The sequence below is a fragment of the Nannospalax galili genome, unplaced genomic scaffold, assembly GCF_000622305.1.
Source record: "Nannospalax galili isolate Female #2095 unplaced genomic scaffold, S.galili_v1.0 scaffold32, whole genome shotgun sequence".
Lineage (NCBI taxonomy): Eukaryota > Metazoa > Chordata > Mammalia > Rodentia > Spalacidae > Nannospalax > Nannospalax galili.
The window spans coordinates 159,066-180,460 of record NW_008335297.1 but is presented as its reverse complement, the minus strand read 5'-3'; the positions used below and the strand labels follow the sequence as shown (position 1 = coordinate 180,460).

The 21,395-nt window shown below is 49.5% G+C and overlaps 2 protein-coding genes across 4 annotated transcripts in view; one reads left to right on the top strand and one right to left on the bottom strand.

The window, feature by feature from the left end:
- Abcc1 (ATP binding cassette subfamily C member 1) overlaps positions 1-15,610 on the top strand; it is a 142,775-nt gene extending 127,165 nt beyond the window's left edge. The window contains exons 24-31 of the mRNA XM_017797340.2: positions 4,051-4,250; positions 6,208-6,334; positions 7,221-7,322; positions 8,009-8,155; positions 9,288-9,446; positions 10,951-11,117; positions 11,793-11,987; positions 14,082-15,610. Coding sequence (XP_017652829.1) covers positions 4,051-4,250; positions 6,208-6,334; positions 7,221-7,322; positions 8,009-8,155; positions 9,288-9,446; positions 10,951-11,117; positions 11,793-11,987; positions 14,082-14,190 — 1,206 coding nt within the window. The 3' untranslated portion in view covers positions 14,191-15,610. The remainder of the gene's footprint in view (positions 1-4,050; positions 4,251-6,207; positions 6,335-7,220; positions 7,323-8,008; positions 8,156-9,287; positions 9,447-10,950; positions 11,118-11,792; positions 11,988-14,081) is intronic.
- A 3,939-nt stretch (positions 15,611-19,549) lies between these two features.
- Positions 19,550-21,395, bottom strand: part of Abcc6 (ATP binding cassette subfamily C member 6) — a 62,902-nt gene continuing 61,056 nt past the window's right edge. For all 3 annotated transcript variants that reach the window (XM_029561986.1, XM_029561988.1, XM_029561987.1), the window contains 2 exons: positions 20,445-20,639; positions 19,550-20,143 (listed from right to left, as the gene is read on the bottom strand). In XM_029561986.1, coding sequence (XP_029417846.1) covers positions 20,035-20,143; positions 20,445-20,639 — 304 coding nt within the window. In that variant the 3' untranslated portion in view covers positions 19,550-20,034. The remainder of the gene's footprint in view (positions 20,144-20,444; positions 20,640-21,395) is intronic.

The window sequence follows — 21,395 nt, the reverse complement described above, 5'->3', positions numbered from 1 at the left end:
TGAATGTAAGTCTACCACGTGCATGCAGTGCCCAAGGAGGTCAGAAGATGGCATTGGATCCCTTGGAACTAGAGTTGTAGACACTTGTTAGCCACCATGTGGGTGCTGAGAACTGAACCTGGGTCCTCTGCAAGAGCAGCTCTTAACAGCTGAGCCAATTTTCCAGCCCTGAGTTTCCAATTTTTAAGTTAGTCTCATGTTCCAAAATGGTCACTGGGGCTCTAGCTATTATGTCTGTGTTTCAGACACTGAGATCAACAGGGAACAGGGGAACCTATAATCACTGAGTTAGAATTACCCATTTCCCTTCATCTCATTTTCCCAGCTCAGTCATGTGACCACTGCTCTTTGCAAGGGAGGCAAGAAGTACTCCTGAGTTTCCAGCCATCAGTTTCCATGGGAATGGGGTAGCTTTGGTAGGTGACTCCATGCCCCTCTGTAGAAACTGTCTTTTCTTTGAACACATACTTTCTTGGGTCATTTCCATATAGATAGGTGGAGACGCAGGCTAACAGAGCCAAGAGTAAGACCACAGATGTGTCTGCTTTTGAGGCAGGGGCCCTTTTTGCTCAGAGTCCCAGCAAAGCACAGTGGTTCACAGAGCTGGCTGTGAAATCGTGGTGTGCTGATGTCACTAAAGTAATAGGGCCAGGCATGGCAGCACCTGCCTGGGCCACAAGCCAGTTCAAGACTAGCCTGGGCTATCTAGCTAGACCCTGTCTAAAAACACTTTTTTTTCTTTTTTCTTTGAGACAGGGTCTCCCTGTAGCCCCAGCTGACCTGGAACTCACTACGTATACCAGCCTGGCCTTGAACTCAGAGAGATCCGCCAGCCTCTGCCTCCTGAGTGCTGGGACTAAAGGCATGCACCACCACACCCAGCACGAAGCACTAAAAAGTGGGTTGTCCTCAGTCCACTCAATTGGGAACTGTTCACATGGCGTCTGGTTGGTCCCGCTGGGCCAGCCCTAGGTCCCATCATACTGTGGGTCAGTGTCAACACCATAAATAAAGATGGAGTGAGAGGCAGGTCATTCCCCAGACCTCCTTTGTAACTTCTTTCAGTCGATGCCAGCTTTTTACTGGAAAATCTTCTGATCTAATCCTATTTACGAAAAGTGCCTTCTGGGCTCATGCCCACCCAGAAGCATCCTAAAGGCCCCTGTTCAGAGCAGGCAGTGAGGTGCTAGGGTCTGTGGGACCTCAGGGCTGTGGAGCAAGTCCAGGATGGAACACTGTGTCCCTTTATAGGGACCTGTAGGAAGGGACACACTGCTGTTGGAGCAGGGAGGGTTTTATTTTTAAACAACAAAGGAATTGAGTTCAACAAATGACCAGGCTTTATGCACACTGTTGCCATAACTAAGGTGGAACACAGACTGTGTGTGGGCAGGTCCGGGAAAGCCAGCAGAAAAATGAAAACATCGCCTTGCTCAGGGTTGCAAAGACAGCAGGGTGTATTTTTTAATGACTCATAGATGAAATGCACATAACCTGTGCCCAGCTTTCTCCTAAGTCTTTGTGCAAAAGAAATGCAGGAGGGATAAAAAGGACTGGGGTGTTCTTTGTACCCTGATTCCTGATCACCCCAAACAAGAACCATCTCAGCTATTAACAGGAGAGCACTTAAATACACTCTGGGGGATGAGGGGCTCTGTCATAAAAGTGCTTGCCTTGCAAGCATAAGGACCCATGTTAAAAAGCCAGGTATGGGTTGGCAAGATGGCTCAGCAGGTAAAGGCCCTTGCCATCAATCCTGACAACCTTGAGTTCTATCCCTGGGACCCACATAGTAGTAGAAAACTGATTCCCATAGGTTGTCCTCTGATTTCCACATGTATGCCATGACATGTATGCCATGACAGGTGTGCCCCCTGCCCCAATATTATAAGTAAATGTAATTTTTTTAAGTTAAAAATAGTGAAGCATAGTAGGGTACAGAGACAGGAGGATTCCTGCCACACTGGTCAGACAGTCTAGTCCCAGGTTCAGTGAGAGGCACTGTCTCAAAAAACCAAGGTAGAAAAGAGATGAAGGAAGCCTCTGGCCTCTCCACATAAATACATCCAAACAGCAGCTGTGGTACAATTGTTGCGTGGTAATCATGGTATACCACAGCAAGGGAGCGTGGTGGACCTCATAGTACCACCGTGCCAGGAAGAAGCCAGACGAGAAAACATTTGGTTCCAGGGGATCCAACACCCTCTTCGGGCCTCCAGAGGCATTGAATGAAATGGATGCGCTTAATATACATACAGGTGAAACACTCACACACGTAAAGTAGAAAAATAATAATAAATAAATCCTAATTAAAAAAAAAAAGTCAAACCAGGCGTGGTAGCACACTCCTTTAATCTCAGCAGAGGAGGCAGAAGCAGGCAGATCTCTGTGAGAGTGAGGCCAGCCTCGTCTACATAGTTCTAGGCCAGCCGGGAGCTGGGGCTTCAGGGATACCCTGCCTCAAAACAAAACCATTAATAATAAAATTAAATGGTCTTTTACAAACCTGATTGTTCCTGTACAACAATCCATGTCAGGTTGGATTTGTGCAGTAAATGAGACTGTAGACTGTAGACAGTGAGGGGTGCACCGGAGAGCAGGTGGGCAGGGTGTGTGGGGCCTCCAGCCTGCTGAGGGCCTAGATTTTATTCAGGACAGGCTCGCTGAGGATGGCACAGCTGGTCCAGAGTATGTAAGCCTGGCTCAGTGCACAGATGGGTGGGGCCCCAAAGGGCTGCACCTGTGGCTTCCAGTTGCTAATGTTCGGCTGATGGGAAACAACTGCTAAGCACAGAGCCCTGAGGGGCCACTCACATGCTTTGTGCCTGACCAGCCTGGAGGCCACCTTTGTCAACTTGATGTACTGTTTATGACCATGTGCCAGTGGCCCATCAGCACCTGGAAATAGGTCCAGCTCTCACCAGTTTCCTTTATGTAGATGGGGAAACTGAGGTCAAGAGCGTTCACAAGTCCTCAGGTGGTCAGTCTAGTGCCTGTTCAATGACTTCTAGAAGCTTCCAGAGGGTGATAAAATGTAATGGGCATTTCTCTGCCCCCCAGCACTGGCTGAGCACCTGCCTAGCAGAAGCAGGGCAGAAGTGATACCTGCCCACAAGGACAGGTGCAGCAGGTATTGAGGGTGACACAGGGAAGTGACACTGAACGTGATGTACAAGACCACATGGCTGATACAGAGAACAGGAGGAGGCAGGACTGAGTGCAGAGAGAAGAGAGAGTTGATTATGGCCCAGGAGTAGCTCAGCAAGGGATAGGAGTCACTCCTGAAAGCACGGGGCTGCTGAGGAAGGGAAGTCACTCAGCCTCATGAGTCCTTGGGGACATGGCACTTGTCACCATGTGACTTCCTGCTGTTAGGTAGAGTGGAGCATGTGAGGCTAATGACACTGGCCTCTCAGTTACCCACAAGAGCAACTGCTGCTTTTGAATCTCACAGGGCGCTGTGTACATGTGTATATGACATATGGGACTCAGAACACATGGGTCTTAGATGCCTACCATCCTCACAGCCATTCTGCAAAGTGGCCTTCATGTTCCCCTGGAGGAGAAACCGAGGCTAAGAGAGTCAAGTCTCCTGGCTGGGTTTCTGTTGTTAAATAGTTCAAATGAGGATTTGAACTGTTGTCTTGAGGTCTGGTAGCCACAAAGCATGTGTCTAAACCCACACTGCTGGGCTCAGAAAGGCTTAGACTCAAGGCTCTTGAGAGGCTGGGCAGTGTGGTTAGCTTACAACAGGCCTGCTGCCTCTGAACCTCGGACCTGGGGAGGACCAGCTTATTCATACCTCACTGTCCCCATCACAACTGGGTAGAGCATTGCCTAGGACTATAAGGATAGATAGGGGATATAATCAAAGTAGCTCTGATGGCATCACTGCTGTTAGTGTCCACCTTGTGAGCAGAACACTTGTTGGAGCACAGCAGTTCATCTCCAGCCTCTGGAGGTGTCAGCCATGTTGTTTTTCCCAGCATGCCCTGGGAAGGTGGGATGAGGGCCCTTCTGATTCTGTGTCTCCTCCCTCCATCACTGCAGCGGTTCTATGTGGCCTCCTCCCGGCAGCTGAAGCGCTTGGAGTCAGTCAGCCGCTCCCCCGTATACTCGCACTTCAATGAGACCTTGCTGGGTGTCAGTGTCATCCGTGCCTTTGAGGAGCAGGAACGCTTCATCCACCAGAGTGACCTGAAGGTGGATGACAACCAGAAGGCCTACTACCCCAGCATCGTGGCCAACAGGTGAGTGTACCCTCTGCCTCAGATTCTCCTGGGAGAGAGGTGAGCACAGAAGGACCATCCAGAACACACAGGAGCTGGCAGCAAGTGCCTAGAGTCTCAGCACTCTGGTGCCTGAGGCAGGAGATTGCTATGAGCTTCAAGCCAACCTGGGCTACAGAATGAGCCATGCTCTTAATCTAGAGGCTGGAGAGATGACTCAGTGGATAAGAGTGCTTGCTGTGCAAACATGTGGACCTGCGTTTGAGTCCCCAACACCTACATGAGAAGCTGAGCATGGCTGTGTGCCTGAGGCCACAGCTTTTGGGGGTGAGGGTAGGGTCCTGAGAATTCCTGTTCAGCCAGCCTAGCTGAAATGGACAACTTCTAGTTCAGTGAGAGACCCTACCTCAAGGTGATAAGGCACTGAGCGACACAGGAAGACACCCAACATCGTGTTCTCGCCTCTGCATGCATGCACCCTTGCACCCATGTATTTACTGTATGTACAAGCACAGGCATACACACAAAGCTAGAGTGCTATGATCATTCACCATCTTGAGGGCAGATAGGTGGAGGGGCAGTTTTCCTGGGGTCAGGAGACCCTGTCAGCACTGTTCTTCCTGTCCCCTTGGTGATGCCAGATCACCAGGGACTAATGGCTCTGGCCTTGAGTGTTCCACACCGCAGTTCCCTGCCGAGTGTGGTCCCACACCCTGAGCGAGGTATGGCTGAGGCTTTTCACACACAGCTTAAGCTTTGAAATAAACGATGTTAATCAAAAAGGCAGAAGCCTGCAAGTTCACTGAGTTTAGAGAAGTGTCCGATCTGTTCCCAAAACTGCATCCTCCTCACCCATTTGTGTCCTGACAAAGTTTCAAGGTAGGACAGACATGTGACTAGAGGTGGCTTATAACCAACTCTGAGCTCATTTTCCCAGCCTAGAGCCATAAGGTGAGGCTAGGTGGAGGGACCACGTGACTCACTGGAGCCCTGCTGTCCCTCGCAGGGGTTGCAGGGAGTTTGTGTGTGGGCATTTCATCTGGGTGTAGATCAGCTGCAGGAGCCTATGGGATGTGGTAGAAGAAAAATCCAATTTCCTCTCTCTAAACACAGAACACTTTACATGTTAAAACATGAAGACTGTCTCTAATGCTCTGTGGCTGATTATACAAGTTAATTTTGAACAAGTAAGACATGCTTATATTTTAAAAGCTAGAATTATGCCATTTAAATTTTTTTTCTTTTTTTTTTTTTTTGGTCTTTTTGAGACAGGGTCTCCTTGTAGCCCCAGCTGTCCTGGAACTCACTATGTAGACCAGGCTGGCCTTGAACTCACAGAGATCCACCTGCCTCTGCCACCACGCCCAGCCCATTTTAATATTTCTTAAGTTAGGATGCATTTGAGAGTGTGGTGGGAACATTGAAAATGGCGGCTTGCCGCCTCCTCCCTTCTATCTAGGTCCATCTCTTGCCAGGAGACTGATTTTATTTCTTTATGATTATTATTTAGTGGTGCTAAGGCTCGAAGCCAGAGCCTTATGCACATAGGCCTGTGCTCTACCAGAGCCCTACTCCCTGCCTTGAGACATTTGTTTGCTATCAGCCATTCCTCCTTCAGGGGATATACCTCAGGATTTAGGAATTTCCAGGGCATTGTTTTTTAATGCATATATGTGATATTTCCAAAGATTTCCCAAGAGAAAGTTGGTCTTTCTTAAGGCAAACTTGAGATTCCAGAGGTGATTGCTTCTGGAGAATTCTATTTTGGTCCTTGGGCATGCCAGAGTCCAGAAGAGTTGTTAGCCTTGAGTCCCATGATTCTGTCCCCCAGCGCCACTTCACAGGCCTTGGATGAGCAGGAACAGCAGGGGTGCTGGGAGATGGCAGGTGGCCCAGCTCTGTCCCACAGAGCCTGAAGCTTGGTGACTGAAAGACTGACTGAATCTGTCTGGCTCACACATACACACACATCTTGCAGGTGGCTGGCTGTGCGCCTCGAGTGCGTGGGCAACTGCATCGTGCTGTTTGCTGCCCTGTTCGCCGTCATCTCCCGGCACAGTCTCAGTGCTGGCTTGGTGGGCCTGTCGGTGTCCTACTCGCTGCAGGTAGGAGGGGGCTCTTACCTCATTGTTAAGGTCTCCACCGGAAACCAGCTTTCGAGTTCCTGGACCTTGGCTTTGGGTTCCCACAGGAGAAGGAGAGGGATTGGGTGGAGTTTGAGAAATGGGTACAGAGCCTGGTGAATAAAGTGGGGGGATGATTGACACATAGCCAAGATTCCCCATCAGTCAGGAAGATTCTTAGCAGCTTAATGCTGTCCGATCTATGAATTTTCCTCTAAGTGTTGCCTTTGCTGCATCCTGCCTTATATGCCTTGTTCTCATTATCACTGAGTTCAAAATAATTTTGTTTTTTTTTTTCGTTTGTTTGAGACGGTATTGGCTCTATAGCCCAGGCTGGTCTAGAACTCGTGGCAATCCTCCTGCCTCAGTGTCTGGAGCAGTGGGACAGACAAGAGTCAATCACGTTCAGCTTCAAAATATTTTGATTTCCTTTCTTGTTTTTTCCTTTGTTTTTGTTTTTAGTTTGTTTGTTGTTGTTGGTTGTTCTGGGACTAAAGATGTGTGCCACCATGCCTGGCTGTTTTTTCCACTATAGTTTTTTATCATTATTGTGGTTGGGGTGTGCCACAGTGCACATATGGTCAGAGCACAACTTGGTGAAGTTGGTTCTATCCTTCCACCTTTACCTGGGTACTGGGGATCAAACTCAGGGTTATGTGGCAAGTGGTTTACCCGTGGGGCCATCGGTTGGTGCCTGACTTCTTTTCTATGACTTATGGCCCATGTATCACCATAGGTCCTTAAGAGATGCAGAGTGGCAGCTCCATTGCTCATTTCTGTATTTATTTGCACAATGCTATAATACATGGTTAATGAAAATGAAGTCAGGCTCGCTCAACAAACCCTACATGACTCTTTCCACTGGCAGATCACTGCATACTTGAACTGGCTAGTTCGGATGTCATCTGAGATGGAGACCAACATTGTAGCTGTAGAGAGACTGAAGGAATACTCTGAAACCGAGAAGGAGGTAAGGCAGGCTCGGCCCGGCCTCGGCCTTCCAGGATCCAAGCCATGTCTTGGGCATCCTCTGCCCACATGGAGAGTAGTACCTTCTAGGTAAAAAGCCCTCTTATTTATGCTTGTCCTGTTTTGACACCTGCTTAGAACTAGCTTTTTTCAGAAGAAGAAAATAGTTCGTAATTGCCCTGTTTTGTCCAAGATGTCTGATGTCCATATACGAGACCCCAGGATGCTTTTGTCAGTAAGAAACGTTCCCCCTTATAATCCTTTTTCCTACCCCTTGATGATGACAGAAAGTCTTAGCATTGATTGTTGCTCAAGGCTTGTTGCTACTTTACTAAGAGAGATTCATGGCAGTGGACAGGTAAACCACAACCTTCTCTTTCACAGCTCTCGACAGGCAACCTCTGCCCAACAAAGTGACCTGCTCTCCGTTATGTAGTTTATGAGGGGCTTCCGTTACTGGAAATAATACAGTCTATTTGTGCCTGTGCAGAAATTTTCCCTTAAGTTTGAGATTTAAGTAGAAATAAGTTGATAGAAGTATTCGAAGTAAGTTGGGGAGGTGGCTCAGTGGGTAAAATGCTCACCTCACAAGCATGAGGACCCAAGTTGGATGCCCAGCACCCAGCTAAAAGCTGAGCAGGCAGTTTGTACCTGCTGAGTCCTCTCCTCCCTCCCTTTGTGATCCAGGCTCCCTGGCAAATCCAGGAGACGACTCCACCCAGCAACTGGCCCCAGACAGGCCGCGTGGAGTTCCGGGACTACGGCCTGCGGTACCGAGAGGACTTGGACTTGGTTCTTAAGCACATTAATGTCACCATTGAGGGGGGAGAAAAGGTGGGTGTGTGTATCCCTTCATCCTTACTCGCAGTCCAGCGTGAACCCCCTGCATGCTGCAGTTGGTCACTGCCCATACCATGGGGGCTGAAGGACTTTTTGTGGGGAGAGTCATGGAAATAAAAGGTGTTGAATGTGTCCAAAAGCCTACATGGGGGCTTCCTAGAAGAAACTAGCCCTCCAGTTCAGCCCGGTTCCTCCTATGTGGTCCTTGTGCCTGCATGGCCCCTGTAAGCCATCAAAGTTTGTGATCTCTAGCATAGTAAGGTAGCACACACCATTGCTGCTTGGGTGGCTCTAGGGATTTGGGAGGTTGTTGGGATTTTAGAACCTTCCATTGGTTCCAGGCTACTCCTGGAAGATATTTCTGCCTATGATGCCAAAATTTCCTCAGAAACCCGGTCAGGGGTCGTTCCCACTCTTTGTCTCTGAACATGTGGATTTGTTAAACTGTCGGGCCACAGGGTCAGAGTGCTGTTTCCATGGAGTGGTTTCTCTGACTTATGATAAGGGGCATTCTTGCTGAGTCACGTATGGCTCAAATCACATCCTGGGACTCTGTGCACCATGTGTGCTGGACTGTGACAATTATTAGTGGGTGAGGGAGCAAAACCCAGAAGGAAAACTCAAGTTGGAAGTTGGGGGTGGCAGCCATTGCCAGTAACTGAGGTAGCCAGCTTGTTCCAGTGGAGCCCTGGTTCATATCAGAGGGGTTTAGGAGCTCTGCTTGAATCTGAGGTGTTGTGACAGCCCAGGATGGAACTCTCATTAGAGGAGAAACATCTTGGGAATGTCAGAAAAAATTATTTCCTGATTCTCTCTTGAATTGAGGATAATAGGATTAGATTAAACATTCCTTCTGCCTGCCTCATGCCTCTCTGAGCATCTTTACTAACTTATAAAATGTCCTAGTCCTCTGGGGACCCTGCATAACAAAGGGTGTCCTTTCCAGCCTGTTGTGGAAGTAGCCCTTCCCAGGGTGGGAAGACCCTGGGAAGCTGAACAGTTAGCGCTGTGATGAGAGTTGGATTAACCAGATGACTGCTCTGCTCTGACCCAGCACCTACTGGAGGGATACCCAGGCTGGGGTCTCCCTATCTCACCTGAAGTCTTCCCTATTCCTGTCCCACAGGTTGGCATCGTGGGCCGTACAGGAGCCGGGAAGTCATCTCTGACCCTGGGTTTGTTTCGGATCAATGAGTCTGCAGAAGGGGAGATTGTTATTGATGGGGTGAATATCGCCAAGATCGGCCTGCACAGCCTGCGCTTCAAGATCACCATCATCCCCCAGGTGGGCAGGTCCTGCATGTGCACCAAAGCCACACCTAGCCTCTGCATCTGCAGGCTCAACCATCCGTAGATCAAGCATGTTTTTACATTCATTTATTTATTGTATGTGGGGTGGGGGTACATAGCATGCATGTGAAGATCAGAGGACAACTGTAGAAGTCAGTTCTCTCCTTCTACTATGTGGGCTCCAGATATTAAATATGAAAAACGTCCTCCACTCCCTAAACGAATGGTAACCATTAAAATCACTATTAAAAAACTCTTTCCTATAATATTATGGGTATGTTTATGGAAGCATTTGCTCCCCATCCTCATTCCTACGTATGCCACCTTTCCTGACCTCAAATGTATATATTTTAAAATTTATTTATGAGGAGAGGGGAAAGGTGAGAGAATATGCACACCATGGCATGTATATGGAGGTTAGAGGACAACTTTGTGGGACTTGGTTTTGTCCTTCAAGGCTCCAGAGATCAAACAGGTCGTCAGGCTTAGTGGCAGGTACATTTACCTGCTGAACTGTCTCACTGACCCAAGAATATCGTTTTGTGTTTGTACTTTTGTCCCTAAGAAATGCAGAGTAACAACTGTTTTCCTAGTGTTGATGTGGCATTGGGTGTTATCCCTAGATGGCTTGATGGTATACAGGTTGCATGAACATTAGATGAAAGTGCTGGCCACCTTTTATAAAAGGAACCTGAGTATTGTGGGGTATTGCAGGGCTCAGTAAGACACTGTCTTCTCTGCTGGCTGTGGGAGTCGTGTGGTTGTCTCTAATAGTTCCTAGAGCTGAACCACATGTAAGGATTTTCTAGACCAGTCCCTCTAGGTAGCAATTCCCTAATGCGCCACCAGTTACAATTTTCCCTTAAGTTTCTCCAGAGTCTCAATATTTTAGGAATTACCATGCCACATCTCCCTTTTGGAAAATTCCTAACACATTTGCATACTGAAAGCTCTGAGTTTTGCAAAAACACAGTTTCAGTCCAGTTGGCCCGGGGTTTTCCAGCCATTTTCCATTACAAATTATCCCCAGGGTTCATGGTTTAGAGGAATCTGAGTCCCCTCCCTGTTCTGGATAGACAGTTCAGGTTCCCCTCTGCACCACCCTGCAGTGTGGCAGGAGTGTCTCATGAAATGCTAGTACTCTGACGGCTGTGACAAATACCTGACAGGCAACTTCAGGGAGGAGAGGTTTATTTTGGCTCCTGGTGTCAGAGGACTGGCTGCAGTCCATTGTACCAGGGAGAGCATGTGCTAACCTGGTAGGACTGTGTGGTTCTATCTCCTCTGTGTCAGGGAGCAGGAAGCAGGGACTCAGTCAGAACCAGAGCTATCCTTCAGGGCCCGCTCCCAGCAACCTACTTCCTCAAGCCAGGCCCCACCTCCTAAAGGCTCCACAGCCTCCTAAAATAGTGCTACCAAGTTGGAGAACAAGTGGTCAAAACAGGAGCCTATGGGGAACCTTCAGACCCTCACACATGCCATCTGCCATTCTTGTGCAGGACCCCGTTTTGTTCTCTGGTTCCCTTCGAATGAATCTGGATCCATTCAGTCAGTATTCAGATGAGGAGGTCTGGACGGCACTGGAGCTCTCTCACCTGAAGGGCTTCGTGTCAGCTCTGCCCGACAAGCTCAACCACGAGTGTGCAGAGGGCGGGGAGAACCTGAGGTAGGTGGGTAGGGCCAGGTATGGGAAGATTCTCTCCTCCCCTCTGTGCCAGCTTTGGCACTCCATTGTCACAGCAACCAGTCTCCATTCTGCTCTCCTACCAGAGAGGACAGCCAGTGGCTGTACTGATCTTGCCTGGGCTGTTCATGTGAGGGGCACTCAGCTGGCTGTTGGCTGATCTATTTGGCCTCAATGGGACCAGTGCATATGCCCCTCATTCTCCTACAGACTGGCCTAGGCATGTTGTCATGGTGACAGGAGATGTGCAAGAGTGACCATGACCAGTATTCATTCCCACATCAGGCCCCTGCCAGCCATACTTTGACCAGCATGCCATTGGCCAGTCTCCTGCAGGTGTCTGAGTCCAGCCAGTGCTGAGAGCCTTATATCTCGTTGGAATGCATGGATACAGAGCCGTTTGCTATCTACTTGTCACCCACATTAAACTGGACTGATATTTTGAGCATCATCTCTGAACCTTGTGTTGAGAATGATCCTAATCCCATTTCTTGCTCAACATGAAGTGTAGTATGATTGATTCATCTGCCACAGGCATGGATATAGAGAGTAGGTGTGCTCTCCTGCTCAGAGCATCAAGATTTCTCCCACCCCAGACCTCACTCAGGGTTAAGGGTGGTTTGACCCTCTGCCTCTGGACTTTTTCTCCCTTTCTAGTGTCGGACAGCGCCAGCTTGTGTGCCTGGCCCGGGCTCTGCTGAGAAAGACGAAGATCCTCGTGTTGGACGAAGCTACAGCAGCTGTGGACCTGGAAACAGATGACCTCATTCAGTCCACCATCCGGACACAGTTTGAAGGCTGTACTGTGCTCACTATTGCCCACCGTCTCAACACCATTATGGACTACACAAGGTGAGGCCCCTATGGTGCCTGTGAGGGTTGTCCCTGTCCATGGGCACATTTACTTATTCATTGCTGTCCTTTGCCCAGGGGCAGCCCTAGGGGGTGGAACCCCTCTGTCCTGGGCAGAACTAGGTATTTTCAGTACTATTCATTCATGTATGTATATGCATGAGGTTCCCTCTGTGTGCCCAGGATCTAGACTCTGGGAACCCCGAAAGATGCTCTCAGCCATCTTAGGGATAGGGGTGCTTAGATAAGAGAGAAGGATAGTGATCCAAGCAACAGACTGTGACTTCGGAGGGTGACGTGCTGGGAATAAGTTCTAACAAGGAGATGGGAGGGTGGGTACTAGGCTGAACCAGCCTGGGGTCTGTGTTTTCTTTTACAGATCAAAAAAAAATATTCAGTGTGTGCCCACTTGTTTGTCCCCAGCCTGTATTATACTTGTCTCTCTAGCATAGGTCATAAAATACAATTTTACAAATCTCCTGTAGGTGTGTGTGCGGGTGTGAGTTTGTGGAGGTCAAGGACGGCCTTGGGTATTGGTCCTAGCCTTCCTCCCTGCTTCAGGCTGCATTCTTCACTGCGGCATACACAGGTTAGCTGGCCCACATGCTTCCAGAAGTTCTCCTGCCTAACCTCCCACCTCCCGATAGGATTGCAGGGCTTACAAGTGCCTGTGCTCCTGAGTTGGGCTTTCGTGTGGAGCCTGGGGCTCTGGACTAGATTCTGAAGCCAGCCCACCCCCACCACTAGAGTTTTGACTATTTTCTGCAGAGCAAGTCGTCTCACAGATGTCTGGGCTCCCCAAAGTCCTAACATAATCCTAATGCTGGGGTGTTGAGGGATTGAAGCTAGCACAAGTGGCCAGAGTAAGGCCTCCCCCAGGAGGTGACATTTGAATAATGAAAAGGAATCAACTAGGAAAGATCTAGGGAGGGACCAATAACCTTTTGTGGTCAAGGACAAAATAGTTTAGCTGTGAAAGCAGCCACAGGCAAGTAGAAGTAGATAAGCATGGCTGTGTTCTGATAAAACTTTATTCATAAAAACAGCCAGTGGGCCAGATTTGGACACTCAGTTATACATATTCATTGTTCCATTATACTCAGAATAGAATAAAATAAAATAGAAATTTTCCCATATTTGACCTAAAGAAAGAACATTTTAGGCAGAGGGCAGGGCCAAAGATTAAAGCCCAGATGTGGGGAGGCACCTAATAGATTGAAACCCAGCCTGAGAACAGTGCATAGGAGGTTGGAACTGAATGGATAGTTGTCAGAGACAGGGTTAGAAGGTAGGCTCAGGCTAGACCTTTGAGCTCCATGTAACTAGAGGAAGAAATTTAAAACTTTCTCTGAGGGTGCTGTGAAACCGTGGAAGGTTGGAAAGCAGAGGAGCCAAGTGACATTACAAAAGAAATTGCTGCCGGACATGATGGTGCATAGCTTTAATTCCAGCACTCCAGAGGCAAAGATGGATCTCTGTGAGTTCAAGTCAGCCAGGGCTACTACATAGTGAGACCTTATTTACAAAAAAAAAAAAAAGCTGAAAAGGAAAAGAAATTGCTTGAGAACCTGCTGTGTGGCAGACTCTTTGGGTACATTGGAGGCTCAGGGAGAACAGTCTGCAGTGAGGTCTGCAGTGGGCAGGATAGAGCCCAATGGACATTCTATACCAGGGTCTGTAATCTATGGCCCCCAGGCCGAACCTGGTCTGCTGTCTGTTTTTATGAATAAAGTTTTATTGGCACCCAGCCATGCCTGTTCATTTCCCTGTTGTCTGTGGCTGTGTCCCTGTTATCAGTGCAACAGTGACAACCTGCAGATACCATCCAGCCTTTTTCATTTTTAGAAAAATGCTACAGACCCCTGCTGCACACGGTAGTCAGATCTTTTCATTTTAGTCCAAGTGTAACGGAACAGTGCATGTGAACAGCAGACATAATTACCGTTACCGGCTGCTCCTGCGAGTATCGATGTGGGTGGAAATCAAGGTGGCAGCTTCTTGGGATTTTGACATTGGTTAGAAGTAGAGATTGAGTGGGCCTTTCGGGGTGCATCTCTTCTGTGGCCCTCACTTCTGCATCCTCTTGCTCTGCAGGGTGATTGTCCTGGACAAAGGAGAAGTTCGAGAGTGTGGTCCACCCTCGGAGCTTCTGCAGCAGAGGGGCATCTTCTATAACATGGCCAGAGATGCCGGCTTGGTGTGAGCCGGGACTGGTGCTTTGGGTAAGAGCCACTGTCCCAGCATCCAGGGATGAGCCAGCATACCTGGGAACCCAAGCCTCCAAGACAGAAACCAAAAAATACAAAAAAGAAAGAAAACTAAACTCCCCAAACCAAAGCATGCAAAGCTACAGTTGCTATCTGGCCCTGCCCTGGAACTGACCTTAAAGAACTGGGAGACAGACACTCCCCCTTTCAAACATGCACATCTGGTCTCTTGCGCCCCCCAAGAGGTTCCCCTGGAAACACACACTTGTATCCTGCTGCAGTCCACAACCGGGCCTTTGACAGCCAGACTTGTGGAGAGATCCATGGTGTCAAACATACTTGTGACCAAACGCAGTCACTGCCTCGTGTCTCCAGCCACACCTGTGCACTCCAAGCCTTTGAGCCTCTCCCAGCCCCACAAGCTCTTCCATCACCTACCGTGGCCTCCTCTGACTCCAGAGGAGTACTTCCTGTCCAGGACTGCAGTTGAGAGAGCATGAGGACCTGATAAAAATCACTGACCCGCCGTGTCCAGCTGTGTGACAGTCACCTTGCCTGCCATCTGGTCTTCCAGGAGCTCTGATACTGCCCCCCACACCCAGTGCTACTGTCTGATTAAGGGACATGACCAGACAAGTGGTGATCCACACCTGGAACTGCAGGGCCAGGCCACACTCCCTTCACAAGGATGTCCTCCCTGCTCCAACATCCCTCCCTTGCTTCCTGCCTCTTCCTGTCCATCACTGGAGTGGGTTCGCTGCTCTCCGAAGGTCTGTGAATGATGATGAGCCGTGAAAGTCAAGAGCAGGATAGACCATAGATGAGCCTTTGGTACCAAAGAGAGACCCAGTGGTCTGAGTTTAGATTTTAATTCCTCTCCCTTGGCAGCAGACTGGTTGTCGGCCACCACGATGCAAACCTGCCATCCACTGACTGTGTCTTCTCCAGGGCAAGAGGCGAGCCCACCACCAATAGCATCATATTTTTCTTTTTTTAAGTATCACTCCAGGGAGAAAGACCTTCTTAAGAATCTGGCTTCTAGGAAGGAGGTACTGGGCCCAGGAAGCAGCCACAATGGGCCCAGCACTTGGCCTTCGGTCCATGTGTTCTTGGAAAAAGTAGAGTTCTTCGAGTCCTCTAGATGTTTGGGTTACAAACCAAAGAGAGACCTGGAGGCTGTGAGAGCTGGCCACCAGCCCACAGCTCATACTCGCTATGAGCTACAGTGCTGACTTGACCCAAGAGAAGCTTTTTCTTTAGGTGGAAATATATATATTTATTTTTTGTAAGTTATACCATTCTTTCACATTAGAAAGCCCAAGTTTCTCTTGGGTCTTTTTGTAATGACTTTACACTGGAAACGTGAAAATTTGCAGATAATTTGCAGTAAAGAAAAATATTTTATTTCTTTCTAAACAACCATTCTATTTTCTTTCGGGCACAGGCAAAGGTTTCTTATCTCCACTCTAGAACCAGATTGGGGCATCTATGTTGCTGCTGTTGTCAGAGTGGGGAGGTGGGACTGGAAAGATGGCTCAGTGCGTAAGAGTGCTTGCTGCTCTTCCAGAGGACCTGAGTTCAGGTCCCAGCACCCACATCAGGCGGCTCACAACAGCCTGTAACTCTAGTTCCAGGGGATCCAATGCCTTCTCCTGGCTTCTGGGGGTACCTGTACTCATATACACATAGCCACACACAGACACACACATATACATAATGAAAATAAATTTTTAAAGTAGGGGCCAAGATCAAGGGCTGGCTGGAGCTTGGCAGTAAGTTAGCATGACAGAGTGCACGGGGCCTAGGCTTGAGTCCTATCCTCATTTGTTGGTCATGTGACCCTGGGTAAATCACTTAGACTGTGTCTTGGTTCTGTTTGCAAAAGGCCAGGTTCTCGACAAAGGTCACAAATGGCCCAAATGACCTTCACATCCCCCTTTGTATTAGGGTGGGTGAGACTAGGCTGCAGTAACAAGACCTAAGCTCCTGGGAAATGGAACTGGGGAGATAGCTCAGTTGGTAAAGTGTTTGCTGTGTAAGTGTAAGGACCTAAATTTCCATCCCTACCACCATGTAAAAAGCCAGGTGTACACATGTAATCCCAGCACTGCTGAGGAAACAGGTGGATCCCTGGAGCTCACTGGTCAGCCACCCTAGCCCAATTGGTGAGCTCTGGGTTCAGTGAGAGAACCCTGTCTCAAAAACAAGATGAGGGGAGGGCTGGACAGGTAGCTTTGTGGTTAAGAGCATGTACTGCTCTCGTAGAGGACCTGAGTTCAGTTCCCAACACCCAAGATGGACAACTCACAAGTGCCTGAAACTTCAGCTCTTCTGAATTCCTCAGGCACCTGCACTCACATGCACATATCCATATATAGACACATACATGTATACATAATGTTTTTAATTGAAAAAAACGAAGAGGGATAGAGGAAAACACCTAACACCAACCTGTGGCCTCTGTACACATATACACGTGTACCTGTACACATGTATGCACATACAATACAATCTTGAGGACAGTCAGGCATCTCTGCAGGGTGACTGCCTTCTGTGAGGCATCTCAGAGAGCCACATTAGACTCCTGTCATTGTGGATGACAGCCAGCCACTACTGTGTCTCAGACCAGAGGGGATGCTCACACCATTCACAGCCCATTGACAAAAATCAGCCACGTGCTTGACCACTGGGTAAGTCGGGTGGAACAGAAGTGCTCATCCTCAGTGGAGCTCTGGGGTTAAACAGTGGGGTATATGAGACTGGGTTCTGGCTTTCTGAATTTGAGCTAGGTGAGCTGGGTAGTGAGGAGGGAGTATCTATATTTTGGGGGGCACTCTTTGTGCAGCAAACTCTAAGATTCTGCCACCAGCATGTGCACACTGCTATTCCCCATGGAAACCCTTGGCTTGCACTGGGGCCCCAGAGCAGGATGGGATTGGAATACAGCAGCAGGTGAGCTGACCATTAGTCTCAGCATCATCTGGACCTGCCTCCTGGGTGCCTGGGCCTTTATATATGGGTGAGTTTCTGTCTCACAGCCTAATGCCAAGCCTCACAATCCCAGGCCACATCTTTAACAGGCCTCAGGGCTCTGTGGGGAGTTAGTGGGAATGGAGCCTGGGTGCTCAGAAACCAGGGTCCAGGGTCAACTTAATCTGCTCTGTGAAGCAGCAGCTGAGGGAGGCATTAACCAGATTCCAGATCGGGTCTTCAGGAGCATGGGAGAACAGGGGGCCTTCCCCAGGGCTCTCCCCACTTCTGTCTCTAGTCACCACACCACACAGTTTGTCTTCCACTCAGTAGCCATACAGACCTTGTAAACACATGATAGGGTAGCTCCTCTGTCACAAACCTCCTGTGTCCCCAACTTCCAGCAGCAGCCAGCCTCAGCCCCCAGGTCCTATCCAAGCTGGCTTCAAAGGCCTTTGCCGTCAGTGTCTGTTCCAGGCCCAGTCCCCTCCTCTAGACTACCGCAAACAGCTCCTATTATAAGCCTGGTTCTTTGATCAGATAGAGCCAGGGCCTGTGCTGGGGGTGTCACCAGGGCCTGTAAACCTAATCCTTTAGGACAACAGATCCCACACTGGTACCACATGGGTTGTCACAAACCCTGGCTGGGGCTTAATGACCCATGAAACAATTGAAAGTTGTGCCTGGCCCCAAGTGTGTATCCCAACAGGTATAGCCCATTCACTAGTCCCTCCTCAGTTCACACTTTCAGTATTTAGAGTGTCTGTGCTGTGTCCCAGGCAAGGTTCTGGACACACCTGGTAGACAAACTTCTTGAGCAAGTATCTCGAAAAGGAAAGGAAACCCAACCCCAGCCTCTGCTCTGTGCCCCAAAGGTGGGAGACTACAGAAGTCTGCTCCAGGTATACACTGATGTTCTAGAGTCCATGGAGACAGGGATCTGTACTGTCTAATAAACTCTGGTCTCTGCTCTTCTGTCAAAAAATGTAGTGACTGTCAGTATATCCATAAAAGGGATGTAGGAAGGAAGGGACAGAATGATGCCTCCCCCGTTGGGCCACCTGAATGAATGTGACTGGCATTTCCAGCTGTCCTGGCATTAGCTGTATTTGTAGTGAGGCAGGGGACTGATAAAACAGACACCAGCGACAATCTGGGATGCAGCTTGGTGGTACTGTTTGCCTCATGTGCAAAGCCCTGGGTTCCATGCCCAGCATGGCAGGGAAAAAAAAAGCCCACAGGGGCAGCCAGAGGCTGAGGATGTCTGCCTTGTCCAATTCCTGTTCCTCCCACCAACTGAGCCCTGCTGACCCCAGATCATCAGTGGGGATTAATGGCCTGGATTGCTCTGCTGGCTGGCCTTGTGCTCCCACGTGCCAGCCACCTGTGGCCAGGCTTTGTTCTTAGGTCATGTGGGGTTTCGACAGAGGCTCTGGAGTGCCCCCAGCTGGCCCTGCAGACTCACAGCAGCCTCCACCCCAGCCCGGGCAGCTGAGTGGTGGCAGAGTGCTGGACCATGGAACTGGGCAATAAGAAACCCAGGAGCGAGTTCCCACCTAGCCACTGGTTAGCTGGGTGCCCTTGGTACCTGTTAACCACTTTTTCCAGCCTCGGTTTCCTCTTCTGCAGATAGAACTAGTTATAGTGATGTGGCCAACTCCCTGCTGTGTTGAAGGTCTCAGAATGAGCTGCTGGCCACACTTGCAAATGGGGACCAGACACTGCCATTCGATGTCACTGTGGGTCACTCTATGCTGAAGGGGAACCCCCAAGCCCTACATTAGGGTGCGCTCTCAGAGGCTCCATGGCCTGGTCGCGGGGAGCAGGCCCTGTATCCTAGAAGCAGGTAGGAGTCCCCTCCTGAACCCAACAGTCACTGCCCATATATCTATCAGGGGGTCACGGATGGCACTGGGGCAGATTACATCGATAACTAGGCCCCAGAGGCCCATGGCAACAGTTCTGATAAAGTTACAGAGAGTGTCCCTGAGTTCAGGCCAAGGGCACTGCTGGAATGCACAGGACAGACCCACACTAGGCAACAGTGATAAGTCGAGGTGAGCTGGTGGCACGTCTGTCATTCCAGTGCTCTAGAGGCTGAGGCAGGAGGATCTTGAGTTTTGAGGTCAGCCTGGGCAACATAGGCATGAAAATGAATCCAAGGCTGGGGATGCAGCTCAGTTGGTCGAATGCTCGGCTTGCTTAGCATGTATGAAGCCCTGAGTTTGAGCTCCATAAGTGGTGTACGGATGCACAGAAGCAGGCAGATCAGAAGCTCAAGGTCATCCTCAGCTACACAGAGAGTTCGAGGCCAGCCTGGGCTACATGAGGACCTGTCTCAAACAACAACAAAAAGCACTGAGCCCATAACAAATTCACAAGCAATAGAGGAAATATGAACGTGATTGTTGCGTGTGCCACTTAATCATATCCTAGGTGCTGCTCTGGGACAAACAGGGCAGAGGGTCCATGGGTTCTTTCTCTGCATTATTTCTTAAAAGTGCACATAAAATCTACAAAGACCTCAAATATAAGGGGAGTTTTAGAAAATGTGCACACCATTGCCCAGGTCCAGGGCACCTGGCCTGATTGGCCTAGGGTGGGTGTGGCCTTGAATCCAGTGGGCAGCCAGGGGCAAGGGCTGCTGTCCACTTGGCTGTAGGGTGGGCATGGCTGTGCAGACCTTGCCCAGGCCAATGTGGACATGCCAGGTCCTTTCGAGTCTTAACATTCTGATGGTCGGCTGCTGTCTGCCATCATCTTCCTGAAAAGGTACCTAAATTGGGCAGCATGATGACCTGTGGATCACTGCATCTCTGGCCAATGCAGGCTCTATGGCTGGCCCCTCAGGAGCTGTTGAGAGTCTTCATTCATGCCAGGCCTGACTCCTGGGCCAGCCTGTAAAACAGGCCTTTCTGGGCTAGCAGCTGGGCTGGGCTGCCACTTTCTGCCACCTGCCCCTGGTCCATGACCAGCACCCTGCAGGGAAGAAGGACATGAGGCAGAGCTTGGGATAGCAGCCTAGGTTCCCTGCTATCTGAGAACCCATCTCTGCTCTCAGGTTTGTTCCCATACATCTGACTCTCCCAGCAGCTTCCTGACCCTCCGATCTTGAAAACAAGCCCTGGACCTCATGCTTTCCCCGGGGGGCCCTGGGTGTACCTCCTGTACAGTGGGTACTTAATAGTCCATCTCAGGACCCTTCCAGCTGGCCATTTGGCACATCCTCCCGTGCCTGGGTGGATGTGTCTGTGTATCACCATGGGGAGGGACGCCTTACCTGGTGCAATCCATCACGGAACGCAGGCGGTGGGCAATGAGCAGTACTGTGCACTGAGCAAACCAGTGCCCGAGGGCTGCTTGAATCTGCAGTTCTGTCCCTGGGTCCACAGCAGCAGTAGCCTCATCCAGGATAAGGATCTGAGTTTTCCGGAGAAGGGCACGTGCCAAGCATAAGAGCTGTTTCTGACCCACGCTGTGAATGAGCCACAGTGTTAGGCCCAGCAGGTGTCATGTCATCAGTCATTGTGGCTGATTTGTCTGGTCTAGCCAGCCAGTTCTCCCCAGGGATCCCCTGTCTCTGCCTCCTGAGTGCCTGAATTTTAGATGGCTGCCAACCCACAGGCACTTACATGGGTTCTGGGGTTCTGAACCCTGGTCCTTATGTACCCCAGCAAGCACTTTAGCCACTGAGGCAGCCCATGTTTTCTATTTCTCTCCTATGGTCTTCAGTGGTCTCCATCACAACATTCTAAGTGCTTATTTGGATATCAGCTACAAAGGTGGATAATATTGTCCTGGAACTCACTAAGTAGACCAGGTTGACCTTGAAGTTACAGAGATCTGCCTGCCTCTGCCTCTTGAGTGCTGGGATTAAAGGCGTGCAGCACCCCATCTTAGATTTTGTTTTCTGAGTTAGGGTCTCATTTATGTAGCCTAAACTGGCTTCAAACATACAATTCTCACACCTTAGCCTGGCTTGCAACACCAGGCCCAGCTATATATAACTAATTCTCTCCACTGCTAAACTATATGTTTAGGTAAGTCTCTGGGCAGGGGCTGCAGAGCAAGGGTAGAGTGCTAGTATGCACAAGGCCCTAGGTTCAATCCCCTGCACTGGAAAAAAATTTAAATGATAAAAAAATTTATATTATGTGCATTTCATGCTTAAAATATTTAGGGAAAGGGCACTGGGGAGATGGCGCAGTTGTAAAGTGGCTTGCTACGAAAG